Source organism: Neoarthrinium moseri (genome assembly GCF_022829205.1).
Source record: "Neoarthrinium moseri strain CBS 164.80 chromosome Unknown scaffold89_Wmoseri_CBS_16480, whole genome shotgun sequence".
NCBI lineage: Eukaryota > Fungi > Ascomycota > Sordariomycetes > Amphisphaeriales > Apiosporaceae > Neoarthrinium > Neoarthrinium moseri.
In genome coordinates, this window is record NW_026055203.1 from 37030 (window position 1) to 51659 (window position 14630).

The window sequence follows — 14630 nt, forward strand, 5'->3', positions numbered from 1 at the left end:
AGCTTGTTGCGATGGGGGAAGAGAATCCATGATCGGCATTTACCAAGACAATCTACCAAAAACAGCGAATAATGAGCAAAGAGGTCTCCCTCTGAATGTAGAGCAGATAATAAGAGCTTGCGCTCTGGCGCTGGAGTAAAAAAGAGATGGCTCTGTGGCTGCTGATGTGATGTCAAGAGGTCACCCTCTGGCGGTAGATCAGACAAGAGCTCGCGCTCTGGCGGATAGCCATGTTAATGAGATGAGATGTCATCACTCCCATGGGTTGTCTCTGGCACGACGACGGGGAGTTGGTCGGTATCGCTCCTTGTGCTCCTGTGTAGGGTTTAACTTTTCCCAAAGAGACTTCAAGTTGCTGTTTTCTTCCTTTCCTGCTAGTACAAGTGTGTCGCTGGGGTCATCAGCTTTAGCTAGGACGAGTGGCTCCTGTCCCTTGTTCCAGTTCTTCCTCTCCACCATATTTTTCTTTACCTGGCGGCCCGCTCTTTGCCATGGGATGAAACTATCGTAGTCTCCCCATCCCAGACCGACACCTGCAGGACGAGGATACGTAACAACGAATGCAGAGTGTGTTGCGGTGCGTGGGTCTAGAGATAGGTCGGATCGAGGCAGAACACCCGCCGGGGCAAACGAGAGGGAAGTAGAGGCTTTGTTGTCTGGGCCAACCAGATGTCCGGGTGTAAAGAGTCGCCGACTGTCACCAATCTTTCGGTGATCCAGGTCCCGGAAAAGAAACACCGTGTCTTCGTGCGGCTTATCAGTTTCCAGCACATCTCTTGCAGACGGGATTGAACGGGGATCCCTGCCACCCTTCTCTTTGTCACAAGGGCGTTGCGGGTGATCCCACAAGGTCCAGCCCTGAGCCTCCCAGTCGCCAATCTCATCCATGGCTACCGTAGTTGATTCTGTTCGGTCGTTGATAAAGTCATGGCGGATCAAGGGGACGTAGACCCTGTCGGAGTCGGCATTGATTGGGACTGGTGAAGCATACTGGCGGGAGTGGAACTTGAAATCGGGCCGCATCCCGCGAGGTGCATCCATCACAAACTTGGTAGTAGGGGTGGCCTCCTGGAATGCACTGTCCCAGCTCTTGTAGTCCTGGTATATGGCCTCCACGTAGGCGTTGGGGTCCTCTGGGCTGTAGGCCCAGGATTTCTGCCATCCTCTGGGCATGCTGATGAGAGCGGTGTGAGCAGCATCGCTGGGCTGGGACGGGGCCGGTGCCGTTTCTTGAGCTGGAGGAGTTCGCACTCCGTTTGATGCTTCTCCAGAAGCACTCGTATCGTCGATGATATCTATGGCAGTTTGCACTCCGGCTGATGTCGAGCCTTGCGGGTTGTTGGTATCCTCTGCAGCAGCCACGTCCTGCTTTGTGTTAGATATGTTCGAATTCGAGAACTCGGATTGAAGGCTCATGGGCATACCTTGGACAGCTCGGCAGGAAGCGTGAGGCCGTTATCATGCGGATGGGTGTCCATTTCTACCAAAATTGATGAGCGGAACGATCGTGACTTGGTATTTAAGACATGTGACTTACTAGTGGAAATGATGGCGGTGGTGATATGGAAGTGTGAAATATTTGACGAAAAGGAAGCAGAGAGGTTTAGATTCCAGAGACCGGTGCGGGCCGAAGGAAGTTGGACATGCCGGCCTGGAACGTCTACGCTTGTTTCTGTGCGGTTTTCCATGGCAAACGGGCAGAAGTTTACCTCCTACTGGTTAATAATCGGGTCAAGTCCATGCTAAGTAGTCACTCCAAAACAATGCGGGACCAGATGTTCCAGAAATAAAAAGCCAAATGATGTCCTGGCATCTTACTAGGCCATTAGAGATGCGAATCGGGTCATTTTCGTCCGCTCTCGTAGGGGCCGCCGTCCGAAATAACGCTACCACCTGGGCATGGTCCAAGCCCCGTGAGATCTGCCCGATTTTTGAGGTCGAGAAATCCCCAATCCTCTGAGAGACCGCTCTGAAATCTCTCCCTTCCGGCGAAAGGCGATATTTTTCACGTTCAATGGTGGAATAATCCCGAGTCTTATACTCGAGGTACCATTGTCCCATGAATCCTGCATGTGACACGCTGCCTGACGGCTTCAGGGTGACCACAGTCACACACCCGGTCACTCGTCCCCACCTTCTTCTCAACTATCACATGCCCCTCGTGCTCCATATTCTCAAAACAATCGCCACAGAAATCAACCTCATCGTCGAAGCCGCAGGTGAGGCATTGGAACACCCTCTGACCCTTCGTGAGACGTGCTTCACACGTACTCCCTGGAGTGGGTTTCGACAAGGCTTTGGTCCCCTTTGGACGACTGCTCTTTGACGGGCGGGCCCAGTTGGAGGCCAAAAATTCCACGTAGTCGTCCTCAGAATCAGATGACTCTTCTGATAAAGCTGATTCACCCCAGGACTTGGTGACGCTTGCGTACGATCCTCGAGCCTTGCCAACCCTGATGGGTATTTGAGAACTCTCACGTCTCGGGGGTGAGTACTCCTTCGAACTGGCTATGATTTCGGTATAAGCAACGGATTCTGTTGTTGTAGCTCCCCGCCTATGATCAAGTCGCAATCTTTCTACAGCGCTGATTTCGTTGCTCTGCTGTATGAGTTGCTCGAGGTAACTGTCCGGTAGAGAATCATGTATATTGATCATGTTCTGCAGGAACTGCTCCGGTCGTCAGTATGTGATATGTATAGGCAATGACAAGGTACGGTAATGCATACTGGATCATTCAACCAACGAATACTACACTTGTCCAGCAGCTCTAGAGATATCAAACCACGATCTAATCTCAGAACTGTACCGTACTGTCTTGCAGCCGGCGCTGGTATAGTTGATGCTTGGTCGAGACCCTTGGCCGGCGGGGATGGATCATGCACGAGGGTTGAGAATCCGCCCCCATATATGTCTTCTGAATGTGTTTGCGGTGCCTCGGTGTTGGGCAGATGGACCGCAGAGTAACTCGGGGGTTTCTTATGGCTCTCTCGAAGCAGTTGAATCATGACCTTCATCTCGTCGAGTGCGTTGCGGTCGTCAGAGCTAATACTTTTCAATCACGCTTAGCATATTTCAAAAGTGTCAAATAATGCCGACCTACCGATGGTCTTTACGAGATAGGGCGATCTGATTCACCGAGTTGATCAGGACAATGTTTTGTTTCGTGCATTTCAACTCCTCTCGAAGAAGACGCAAGTCACCGTCATATCGCAAATACATTGCCCTCTGTGTCAAGGTTAGCTTGGATGGCGCAGTGCTGTGGATTGCATCGCCAAGGATCTTGCCGAGAATGTCCTGTATTTCTCGAAAGACGGCGGTGCACCGCCCAACGCATTTGAGAGCAATGTCTACAGCCTCTTCGCCCAGGTTGAGGACTTCTTTCCCCTTATCTGGTCTGAGTGTTTTGCGAAGCTGCTCCAGAATCCTCTGCAGCAGAGAGACATCGGATGAGATGTGCTTGACGTGCTTCGGAGCTGTAGCGAACTTCTCGACCTGGGCAGCGATTGCTTGTGCGATGCCAAGGCATGCCGAAATAGTCCCCACGACTTCGGCCATGATTTGGATGGGCCAGCCAGCAACACGTAAAGAAAAGTTGAGGGAATGATCTCCTATGTCGAGGTATCGCGGTGCAGTAGCATCAGTGTCCTTCACGCATAAGCACCAACTTGTCGTCGGATCTCATGCAGCAACACAGCAAACTTGGGTTCTTTTGTTTACGTCACCTCAGCCGCAGTGCCATTTATGCCCCCCTCCTCTGAGAAAGTGACGATCTAACTAGAGTGGGTAAAATATCTTCCTGGTGGATAAGTTAACTACTACGTTATTAGTGCCGCCAGCCTTCCAGCATGGATGAGGCTTAACCTGGGCCTGCGGACGTCTACCAGGGTCTTCCCCGACTGCCACGCACCAGGGGGGCGCGCTGGCAGGCCACAGGCTGTGTGAAGCGAAGAAGCCGAAGCCGTAGGGAGTTAAGCAAATACCTAGGGCAGGTAACTAAGCTGAGGACCCAGAGACGCTGAGAACGATTGGCATCCACCTACAGGTTGCACCCAGGTCAGACAGCCCACTGCTCATTGAGTCTGGGCGTAGGAAATGCTACGAGCCACCGTTTCGAATTGTGTCCTCCGGGTTCGACCAACTTGAGCTGATAATGAAAGTGCTCATTTCCTTCTACTGTCAGTGCAGGGCCAAGTTGAAGTGCCACCGCACGCCCTAGTGCCCCCGCGTTCTGCCGCACTTAGTGGGCTCCCCCGCGGCGCCGCTTACGCTTATCTGAGACGCTGCGACGGCAACTCCAGGCGTCTGATAGGCCTGCACATACACAGCTCCCTTCCAATCGACGAGCTTCACGTCCAACGGATGAGCACATTTATCTACCTAAGTAGTTGCCTAAGTCCCGCCCCGTAAGGCTGCCAGTTGCGCAACCCAGAGTCACAGCTGTGCTTAAAGACTGCGCAAAATTCCCGGATGGACGTAGCGAGGCAGTCGTTTGCATTCTCTGCGCATCCAGGATGAGAGAGCCTCATCGAGCCTTGTTGAACCCCATCACATCACGGGCATCGGTCAGCCTGTTCCCAGCAACTGCATGATTTCGAACCACCGCTGCCCTGCTTGACTCCTGTCAGATCGACCACCCCAGCGCCGTGGAGCTACAATTCAATATGGCTGCGAAGAACGATGCCATCTCCGACGATTGGGAGGAGGTTCCTGACGACAACTTCTCCGTTGTCTCCCTACCCACATCCGAAGATGCCATCGAGGTCACCGGTGGTGCCGGCGCCCACTCTGACATGCCGAATCCGACCATTGACAGCCCCATAGCTACGGTTTCCGAGAGGTTTGCATTACTAGCAATAGATTCCAAGGCTAAAGGGAAAGAGAAGGCCGCAGAGAACAACGGAGGACTGGACCCCGGCGCAGCCGCCGCTCCGCATCATGGCCTAGACAAATTCGTCACCAGTGCCTCGCCTCACAGAACAGATGCGCACCACCTAGCCGATAATCTGGATGTCGACATGGATCCCACGTTTCTTCACAAAGTCTCGACCTCGCTGATCAAGCTTATCGGCGAGATCGTGGGCATCCTCCACTTTGGCGGCCACCGTCATCTGCAGGACGGAACGCGTGATATCCGGCAGGGGATCCACAACGTATGTGACTGCCTCCGGCGTCATCTTCGTACTCTTGGCCCTATTATGGAGGGCTATTCGAAGCACTGGGACCCAGAGCAAGTCACCGTCGATCTTCCCCTCGACCCATGTCTTTACGAGTGGATGACCGACCTCAAGATCGAGCTTCTCGGCTTACAGGCTCTGCTTCAAAGCCAGATGCATTGCTCCTCGTCAAGTACATATTCTGCGTCATCCGCCCTCCAAGATCTCGTTGGGTACAGAAACTCCCTGAGAGAATTCAACGATCAAGTGTCCGGTTTCATTCCTATAATGCAAGCAGACTTCGAAGAGTTCCACACGGCTAATTTGCCCATTGTTGGTGATCCCGCCGGGTCTATCTCGCCTTGTCGTGAGAGCTTGCAGCATGTTGGAGGAACAAGGCCTGCCGCTGCAGTCTCTCTACTCAAACGTGAGCTTTATGGCCTGAAGGATCAAGTTTCTGCGTGTCTCGCAACGTTGCGTGGCTTTCTGAATAATCGCCCCTACATCAACGAGCGCACAATCCTCACACATCTTGAAGGATCATATCTCAAGGTCAAGAGTACTTTGGATGTTCTACTATCCAATCACGCTTCCGAGTGGATCGAGCATGGGCTCTCTGGTGGCATGACATATCCTGAATTCTGTCGCCTTAACTCTGATACTATTCGCTCACTGAATCTTCAACTGAAAGATGTCACAGAGAATATGAGGGAGGAAGAGTCTCGTATCTCGGCGCTCAAATACGTCAATGACCCCGACTCCCTATTGGCTGATGAGAAGCTTGAAGTTCGGGCATCAGATCTGGATGCGCTGAGGAGCATCGAAGAAGTTTTGGCATCACTTTTCCATATCAAGAAGGGCCATTCACTGGCTGACAGACTCGAAAACCTCCTCTAGAAGTAGAGGGAGGCCTTGGTTGTATGGTATCTTCCCTGTGGGGAGGACTTTCCCGTTCTATGCTGGTATTTATATTCCCATTTTAAGGCCCACATTGCGCTCTCGTAGTAGTTTCAGCCGGTAGGAAAGAACCACGCTGTTGGTTCGAGGACGTCGGTTTCCATTGTACGGAATTTGTACCTCAGAGAGCTATAAAACACGACTTCAATTCAATTGAGACATATCACACGACGAGGATCATGTCGCTCTTCACATAGGATTCGGATTTCTTTAAGTAGGAAAATGGGACGGCAGTGGATGCCTCCATCAAAACGACACAAGAACAAGCAGTGCTAGTCCTTGGGATGAGCCTAGACTGCAGAAGCAACTGAACAGACGGTGCCCGCAAACGAGTATATGGTAGGACCCCCATTATTCTCCACTCAGGGTGGGTGGCGAGAAGTCTGCACTCATAAACTGTATGGGGGCTTTATACCAGAAGGTTCTTGCACATTCTGATAAACAACTTATGCATAAGAATAAAATCCGACTCGGTAGAATGGCCGTTACATCACCGCGGGCGCTGCGGTGTCAATGTGATATAAGCTTCATGCACTGGATGATAAGACTTGCATATGTAGGATCATCCCTTAACAACGCCAAAATGGTAACCCTGCGGACGCTATGCGGCGCAGCTGAAGGAGCACTTTGCAGGTCGCGGGTCGAGCCAATTAAGCGTACGCCGTAGCAAGGGAGGCGAAGAGGGGGTAGCGTGCAAGGTCGCTACCAAAGAGTACGGCACTTTTTAAGGCATCGGAGCTGCAGCCAACAAGCAGCATGGTACCAACATAGCTATTCAATGTTATTCCAGTGCTCTCTCTACGGGATTCCTGTTCTTGTCAACTTGGGACCATACAGCTTGATACCCACCTTCAGTTTCAGTCCTCAACTTTCCCAAACGACCCACCAACTCCAGTCCTTCTTTAACCATGGCTTCCGCCGCTGCTACACAGGCATGCGATCTGCTGAAGGCTGCATTTCCTGGGCAGGTCACAACCCTTGCCGATGGGCCAGAGTATGAGTCCAAACGAGACCAGCCATGGTGGGTAGATAGTCCTGACTGCCCTGTGCTTCCTCACTAATGGCTTTTGAAGGTCTCAGACCTGTTGGGTGCCATCTACCGCTTTCGTCGCCCTGAATAGTGCCGGTGAAGTTGCCTCCGCGCTTGCAATCATCAAGAAAACAGGTTGCAAATTCGCAATCCGATCCAGCGGCCATAACCCCAACGTTGGCTTCAGCAGTGTTGACGACTCAGGAGTGGTATTCGACCTGCGCGGACTGAACGAGAAAACCTTGGATAGCGACGGTGTCCTGCATGCTGGACCTGGAAACACGTGGGGAGAAGTTTACCAATACCTTCAGGGGAAGGGACTTTCGCCTACCGGTGGTCGAGAGGTCCAAGTCGGACTTGGGGGCTTCCTCACTGGAGGTATTGTTTCTGCCCATAGTGCAATCAAGAATATTAACGAGCTATAGGCGGTTATCCCCCTTTCCCCAGCCTCCACGGAACTGGACCGGACAATGTTAAGGGGTTCGAGGTGGGCTTTTTGAACATTTCCAATTGTATTTCTGTTGAGCGTTGCTTGCTGACAACCTTGATGAAAGATTGTTCTGGCCGATGGAAATATTGTTGAAGCTAACGCCAGTATCAACGAGAGCTTGTGGCGTGCCATTAAAGGCGGCACCTCCAACTTCGGTTAGTTGAAAGCTCATGTCGCTAAGTTAGTCATTAACGTTGTCGGAGGCATTGTCACTCGTTTCGACATTGAGACACACCCATTGATCAAGGCCCAGTTCACCATTGACATGTATGACCCGTCTGACTATATGAACATCAATGCGGCAACTCTCTCTGTACAGGACGAGATGGAAAAGGACCCTAAGCTCAACCTATTCACTAACTACAATATGGGTTTTGTCGCCGTATTCCAATTGTACGCGGACTGCCCCACGGAACGACCTAAGGCTTTCGAAGTGTTGGAAAATCTCCCGAGCAAGATTAACACGCCTTTGCCAAAAACCGACGGTACCGTTCTTTCCTTCGTTGAAACACTTAGCAAGATGGGTCATGTGCCCTTTTCCCTCAAGTAAGCCTCAACGTGCCGGCCTTCGGAAGGTAACAACATTTACTGACCTTTACAGTCGTAAGATTGCTACCCTCACCACCAAGCTTTCTCAGGAGCTGTACGACGACGTATATAAGCTTTGGCAAGGGATCTCAAAGAAAATACCAGACGGGGCCATGCTTCATTACACTATCCAGCCTCTGTCGACGCATGCTGTTCAAGCGGGGGAGCACAGGGGAGCAAATATGCTGGGATTGAAGAAGATCCCACAGACTTGTAAGCGCCTTACCAGATGGCTCATTTTTGTCTACTTAATCTTAACTTATCTTAACTTCACAGGGTGGGTGTTTACTGCCGAATGGCCAAAGGATCTTGAAAAAGGCTCAGCTGTAGTAGAAGCTCATGAGGAGCTACTTCAGGGCGTGGAAAAGATGGCCCGGGACAAGGGTATACTCCTCGACTACCTGTGCCCGAGTTTTGCCGGGGCCTCGCAGAAGGTGATGCGTAGCTTTGGAGGACCAAATCTACAGAGGATTCAGGATATAGCAGCGAACTATGACCCTGATGGAGTGTTCCAGAAGTTACAGAATGACGGCTTCCTGCTCAGGTATGCTTAATCTGATAGAGCCAAGGCTTGATCAGACAGAGGGCATCAGTGGTTGGGGCAAAATGAAACAGGCGCCAAAGGAATCTTCTCGGCATCAGGAAATGGCACGTCAACTGGGACATGGATGGCCGTCCTAAGCACAGTTCCAGGCTTGTACCAGTTGTGCCGTAGACCTACATTTCGCGGTACTACTTGAGCAGAGATGGATAAGAATTAAATGTACGGTGTCTAGCGAATGGCTGTCCGTAAGCAGTGTAGTAAGCCAGGGCTATCAAGGGATGTGTTTTGCGAGATACTCAGACGCATTGATTCCTCCAGAAATTACTCAGCGATACATTTATCACAAGGTCAATGCTACGTGCCATTCCGTGCCGCAACTCTGCATCGAGTCGACTCCTGTATAAGCCCTAAGAACATCGTGGTGGCCAATCGAAGGCATGCCTGATGTGAGCGCCAGTGGCAGTGGATCCATCCTCAGCTGCCACCAACTGTGAGCGATAAGGTGCGAAGATAATAGATAGAGAGAGACAGAGGTGAGATGTCGTGCCCCACGACGAGATCCTAGGAACCTATTCTTTTGCACTTACACAGATTGATCCCTACACTTAGTTACCAGCCAGCCTCCTTTCTTTCCCCCTGCCTTTCCCGAAAAGATTCAAAATTCTCGCAGCCGTTTCACGTTGAAAAGCTATGCCTCAAAGTCGCCGACTTGCTGGCTTTACCCGTCCATGTGGCATGATCTGGTTCTCTATTTGCCGTAAGGCTTCGTCATTTATCGCTTCCACAGCTCTACTAATCCTCCACTATAGTGCACTGGGAAGCTTTACTAGATGCAATACGTCGTGATGGTCTCGGAGCATTCGCACGACTATCGCAAGTTCGAGATACCGCTTTAGCAAAATTGCTCTGTATAACCTGTAACCTGCTTGCTTGCCGTGTCTGCCATCAACTTGGTTTCAGGCTGACAATTCTGCGCAGCTGACGGTTTTATCGCTTTCGAAGACACAACCATTGTCCCCTCGCTTGTACAGGCCGCTAGTGGTGTTGTCCTCGAACTAGGACCTGGGTCAGGCAATCAGATTCATCGTTTTGATACCTCTCGTGTTAGTCATGTTTACGGTGTGGAACCCAACCCCCACTTTAAACCCGATATAAATGCCAAGTTAGAAAAACATAGCTTGCAAGATAAGTATAAGCTTGTAGTTGCTAGCGTTGAAGATAGCGATATTCTGAGAAAGGAAGCAATAACGGAAGGTAGTTTGGATACCGTGCTATGCATCCAAGTCCTGTGTGCAGTGCAGGACCCAAAGGCTGTAATGAAGGAGTTGTGGAAGCTGCTAAAACCTGGAGGAAAATTCATATTTTGGGAACATGGATGGAGTAAAAACCGTTTAACGATTGCAGAGCAAGGTATGTCTCTCGTGAATCTAGAGAATGGTACTGAGAGACTAACATGAAGAAAGCCTTGTTGAATCCTGCTTGGAGCACATTTGTCGGATGCCACATGACACGAAATGTGTTGGCCGACATTCTTAACAGTGGAGAGTGGGAGAACCCAGAGGCTATTGAAGAGCCTGAAGATCATTTTAGCTGTCTACCTCGGATTCAGGGTGTGCTCATTAAGAAAGCTTAATGCAGCTCTTTGACGGCATCGACCAGAAGGTTAACACCCGTACTGTTGAGGCAAACCTCCCTCCGGGGCTTGTCCTGTAGGTAATGAACATATCATTGTTGAAGTGGTTTCCGCCATCAAACCCGACATAACTTTCTCAGTAATTCTACTTCATGCACAATAAAGAAACCATGGAGCAAAGACAAGAAGTTGTCTCGTGACAGAGGGCACTTGACAAACTCTCTCACTTGTTTCAACTCATTCTGATCAACACACGATAATAAGACACTAGGTACCATCGGGATTCTCATCTGGACCACTCCCTGCGTCGAATTGATTGACTCAAGGCCATTGAATCTGGTGTGTCATTTGCAGCAAAGTGGAAAATTCGCTCAGGGTCACGAATTCATTCCAAAATCAGGCTCTCTTGGTACTTCTTACTGGCAACTGGAACTCTACCTGCATGCCTGGCGGCGCCCGCATCAACTACCAGCGGATCATGCCTGCTGACTATGATACATGATAATCCGTTACCAGTGTAGGAGGCACGAATGCACACCAATTTCGCCTGAACCGTTCGCTGGTTGCTTATTGGCAATTCTGACAAGACGAGCCCTGCAGAAGCTTACATATGTATTACATATGTCCATATGAAGCCAAACCTTGCAGCGCATGCCGCATTCCCGAGAGGTGCTCCAAAGGGCATCGAGGTTGCCAGTCTGCAGTATTGGAAACAAGCTTGGGGGCGAGTAGCGCTAAGGTATTGGGTATTAGCTATTTCCATCGAACGCTGCAAGCCACTTGATGTTTACTAGTTGGTGCAATGAGGGGACCGGTATGGCAGTCAAACGATCGACATCGTTGATGGTTTAGCGACGATCGATATGTAAGATAACAAGGTACTATTGGTGGCACTTGTGGCGCAGGAGCCACCCTGGAGTATGTAATAATAGATTAATGAACCAGCGGATTTTCAAGTCACCATATCTTTATCATGGGAGGACAAAAGATCGAACGGGCCCTGCGATTGATGACAGTACCAAGCCCAATGTTTGGTATGGGCTGCCTCACTGCTTGGCCCACCACGCACCAGAGGTGGATTGGGTCATGGCCCCTCTCGTAATATTGACAGATGCCCTCATGGAGTGGACCTTGACATCGCAACGTGTCAATGTTGAGCGCTCCGGTGAAAAGGCGGTGCCGAGCATGAAGTGGAGCCATTGATTGAAGCCGATGGAGCCGGTTTATAAAGTGGCTCGGGGCAACGGGGCTCTATTGGTATTAGGACGACCCTTCCTGCATCTACGCGACCCTTATGCCATGCTTGTGCAACTTCACGATTGCCTCCGTTGCCGATCAGCCGTTTGACACCAGCCAGATGTGAAAGACCAAAGAAACTGACAGGCCTTAGCTCGCCCATCTCAGCCCTTCTAAAGGGCTGGATCTTGACCGCCTGGCCGGCCCCTGGCCGGACTGGATCCACACCCCTGGCGGACCCCACGCCAGAACACCGGCTCGGTTTCGTGATGGGTCAATGTGCCCATTCACTCGCCATGCGGGGACGGATTGCCAAAATTGTGCAGCTGATCTTGTAGAGCAACAGCCTCAACAAGCACTCTGGCGGGCCTGGGCACAGGTCTTCGAGAGGGGTAACCGAGATATGACACCATTCCGCTGCTGCGGTCACTCGTAGCATCGACACCAGAAACGAGGGGTTCGATATCGCCCGGACCACCAGAAGGCCTTACGAGCATATTCCCGCTGCACGTGAATGACACGGCAGCATTATGGAGAGGTGTCCTTGTTACGTGGACCCTGTGCTCGTTAAGATCAGCCACCGTACGAGGGGAAGCCGCCAATGACGACGGGCCAAAGAGTGCAACTGAGGCGTAGGATGTAGACCTGACCTGACATGCTTCAGCTTGAGGCTGCATTACGCATTAGGTCTTGACTATGGACCAAGGTGGAGTATGGGGGAGATCCATCACTTCTGCCTATAAAAGGTGGTCAGGCTACTCTGTCTCCTCGTTCGATTCTGTGTTTCTCCTGTTCACCATTATCAAATTTCTAAATCATACACAATGGCTGGAAACTTCTTCGCTACGAGCCAAGACATTCGTCTTGAGGACCGCCACATCCTCCGCGCCCGCCTGCAAAGAGTCGATGGCGAGTGGGTTGATGCTGAGATCAACTTGAACGACCACATTGGCAATGACAACGGTAAGTTATCGTTCAATAGTTTGGCTAGAGCCATTGCTAATATGCACGCTCGCAGGTCGCTTCGCATGGGATAGTGCTGGTAAGCTCAATGAAGACAGCTTGAATGTTCAGGAACACAGCAAACTCACGCGTCATTAGGTTTTGCCGACTCGGCTGAGGACATCTCCGTCTCCGTTGAGGGTGCTGGTCCTGTCTGCGTCCTTCGCGCCAGACTTCGCAATGAGTCGGGCGAGTGGCAGGACTCTGACCTCAACTTGAGCGAGCGCATGGCCAACAACGATGGTGGCTTCTACTGGAGTGAGTAGATCCTATCCTACATTCATACAAGTGGCACTGAGAACTTACAATGTTGTATAGCCTAAGAGGTTCATATGAAGATGGTGGCAAAGACCCTATGAGTACAATGTGTAGTGCATAGCTAGCCTAGGCCCCTAATAAAGATTGCAAAAACATCCGTGTCAAAGTATATCACTTGGTGGTAAATTGTGTAACACACGAATTTGGTGTCAACCCCAGAACAGAGGACGTCACATGTTTCCAGTCCCAGGATATAACTTATATTCTTTGACTAATTATGATAGTTTCAAGGTGGTACAGTCCCTGAAATCTTGGAAGGGTTGCATAGTAATAATCAGTCACGATGTTGACTATAGAAGTTAGGACGTATCAAGGCCGGAAGGCCGGTGGCGTACTTACGGCCTTAAACCAACTCCCTGTGCGGATCTTCAACTGCAGGCCCAGCAGAAGTGAACAACTACCAACGTAAGTTTATACGCCTCAATTGACGCTACTACACCATCTGTAGCAGACAGTAGGTACACAGCACCGAGGGGAAAGAACCCCCCTCCCCTGGTTATGTTCCCTAGAGAAGAAACTATAAAGCGTTCACTACAATGCGTCGTTGATATTCGGCCCAATAATGTAAACTAGATACATCATTGTGTTATGGAAAGGCTACTTGAATGCTGGTAAGTATGAGTTGTATCGTAAGTGGGTTCGTTGGGTTATGGCGAGAAGTCTCACGCCTGGTGGCACAGTTGTGGTAAGTTGGTTAATGCAGCCCGGATGACATTGTAGTTATTGACAAAATCTCCAATATCCCAGTAGCTTGCTCATGGAGCACCCTATCGGGCAGAATGTTTTCTTTCTTCATATATCTTCTCTTCATAAGTACGATCAAACCTAGTTCAGCAAGGAACGGCAAATTTAAACACATCAGTGCGAAGTCCTCTTGAAATGCATATCACTCTTCCGAGATTGCTAACCTAGGTATTTGAAAGCATCGGCGTTCTAGGCCTGAGAGGGGAAGAAACTGGCGACATAATCTGTATCGTGCACATAACCCTCCATGACGGGATATGGACACGCCGATGGCACGTCAAGAACCAACACAGGTCCTCCGTGCACAGTTCGCCACCAACTTTCTCCATCCACAACTTTGCAAGTCGGCAGCCATGGCATGCACGATGATACCCGCGGACTGCCAAATTCAGTAACCGACCTTCTCACGGAAAGCTTAAGTTCAGCGCGATCGTAACCTTAAGTCGGTTCCATTGTACAAATCTTAGCGGCCGAGACCCGAGACCCTGGAAACCCCCTGTCAGCACTTTTTTGCTTCCAAATTTGTCGAAGGACCTAAGATCACAGCCCCTGGGCCGAAGTCTAATGTCATCTTTCTGACCCATCCCGCCTAAATTTAGAGACCACCAGAAAGCGGCCTTATCATCAGCCTGACTTGTACCAGCACATTGGCAGACAGTCCACAATGTGAATATACATGCGGCATTCGTGATGAATCAATGAGATAAGGCCATGCCACCTTATCTGAAACCACAGTTGGAAGTTATCCTCGGGGATGAAGGGGGTCGGCGGCAAAATCACGAGTCCCCGATGCTAGCGCCGCGGTGTAAGACATTCTGCGATGCCCTAGCCGAAGCTTGACGTGGGCCTGATGGGCCGCTCAGCCGTTCTACTGCTAGCAATAACCTTGCTGACGACTTCACAGAAGGCTTTCCTCTCTCTTCATCCGCGACAC

At 50.7% G+C, this 14630-nt stretch overlaps 4 protein-coding genes across 4 annotated transcripts; 3 read left to right on the forward strand and 1 right to left on the reverse strand.

Annotated features, from left to right (window-relative positions):
• Positions 1 to 252: 252 nt before the first annotated feature.
• On the reverse strand, positions 253 to 3556 carry JN550_012565 (uncharacterized protein; the record flags this gene model as incomplete). The annotated part of the gene is made up of 7 exons (XM_049311055.1): positions 253 to 1365; positions 1425 to 1480; positions 1538 to 1712; positions 1819 to 1920; positions 2117 to 2668; positions 2728 to 3049; positions 3102 to 3556. The coding sequence occupies 7 exons, from the start codon at positions 3554 to 3556 to the stop codon at positions 253 to 255; spliced, it is 2775 nt and encodes a 924-aa protein (XP_049165450.1).
• A 1106-nt stretch (positions 3557 to 4662) lies between these two features.
• JN550_012566 (uncharacterized protein) lies at positions 4663 to 6051 on the forward strand (the record flags this gene model as incomplete). Its single annotated transcript, XM_049311056.1, has 1 exon — positions 4663 to 6051. The coding sequence occupies one exon, from the start codon at positions 4663 to 4665 to the stop codon at positions 6049 to 6051; it is 1389 nt and encodes a 462-aa protein (XP_049165451.1).
• Positions 6052 to 7019: 968 nt separating this feature from the next.
• Positions 7020 to 8773, forward strand: JN550_012567 (uncharacterized protein; the record flags this gene model as incomplete). The annotated part of the gene is made up of 6 exons (XM_049311057.1): positions 7020 to 7132; positions 7185 to 7519; positions 7567 to 7628; positions 7696 to 7786; positions 7835 to 8177; positions 8233 to 8773. 6 exons carry the CDS (start codon positions 7020 to 7022, stop codon positions 8771 to 8773), a joined length of 1485 nt encoding a protein of 494 aa, XP_049165452.1.
• Positions 8774 to 12456: 3683 nt separating this feature from the next.
• Positions 12457 to 12957, forward strand: JN550_012568 (uncharacterized protein; the record flags this gene model as incomplete). Its single annotated transcript, XM_049311058.1, has 4 exons — positions 12457 to 12595; positions 12651 to 12674; positions 12734 to 12892; positions 12953 to 12957. The coding sequence occupies 4 exons, from the start codon at positions 12457 to 12459 to the stop codon at positions 12955 to 12957; spliced, it is 327 nt and encodes a 108-aa protein (XP_049165453.1).
• Between the last annotated feature and the right edge of the window lie 1673 nt (positions 12958 to 14630).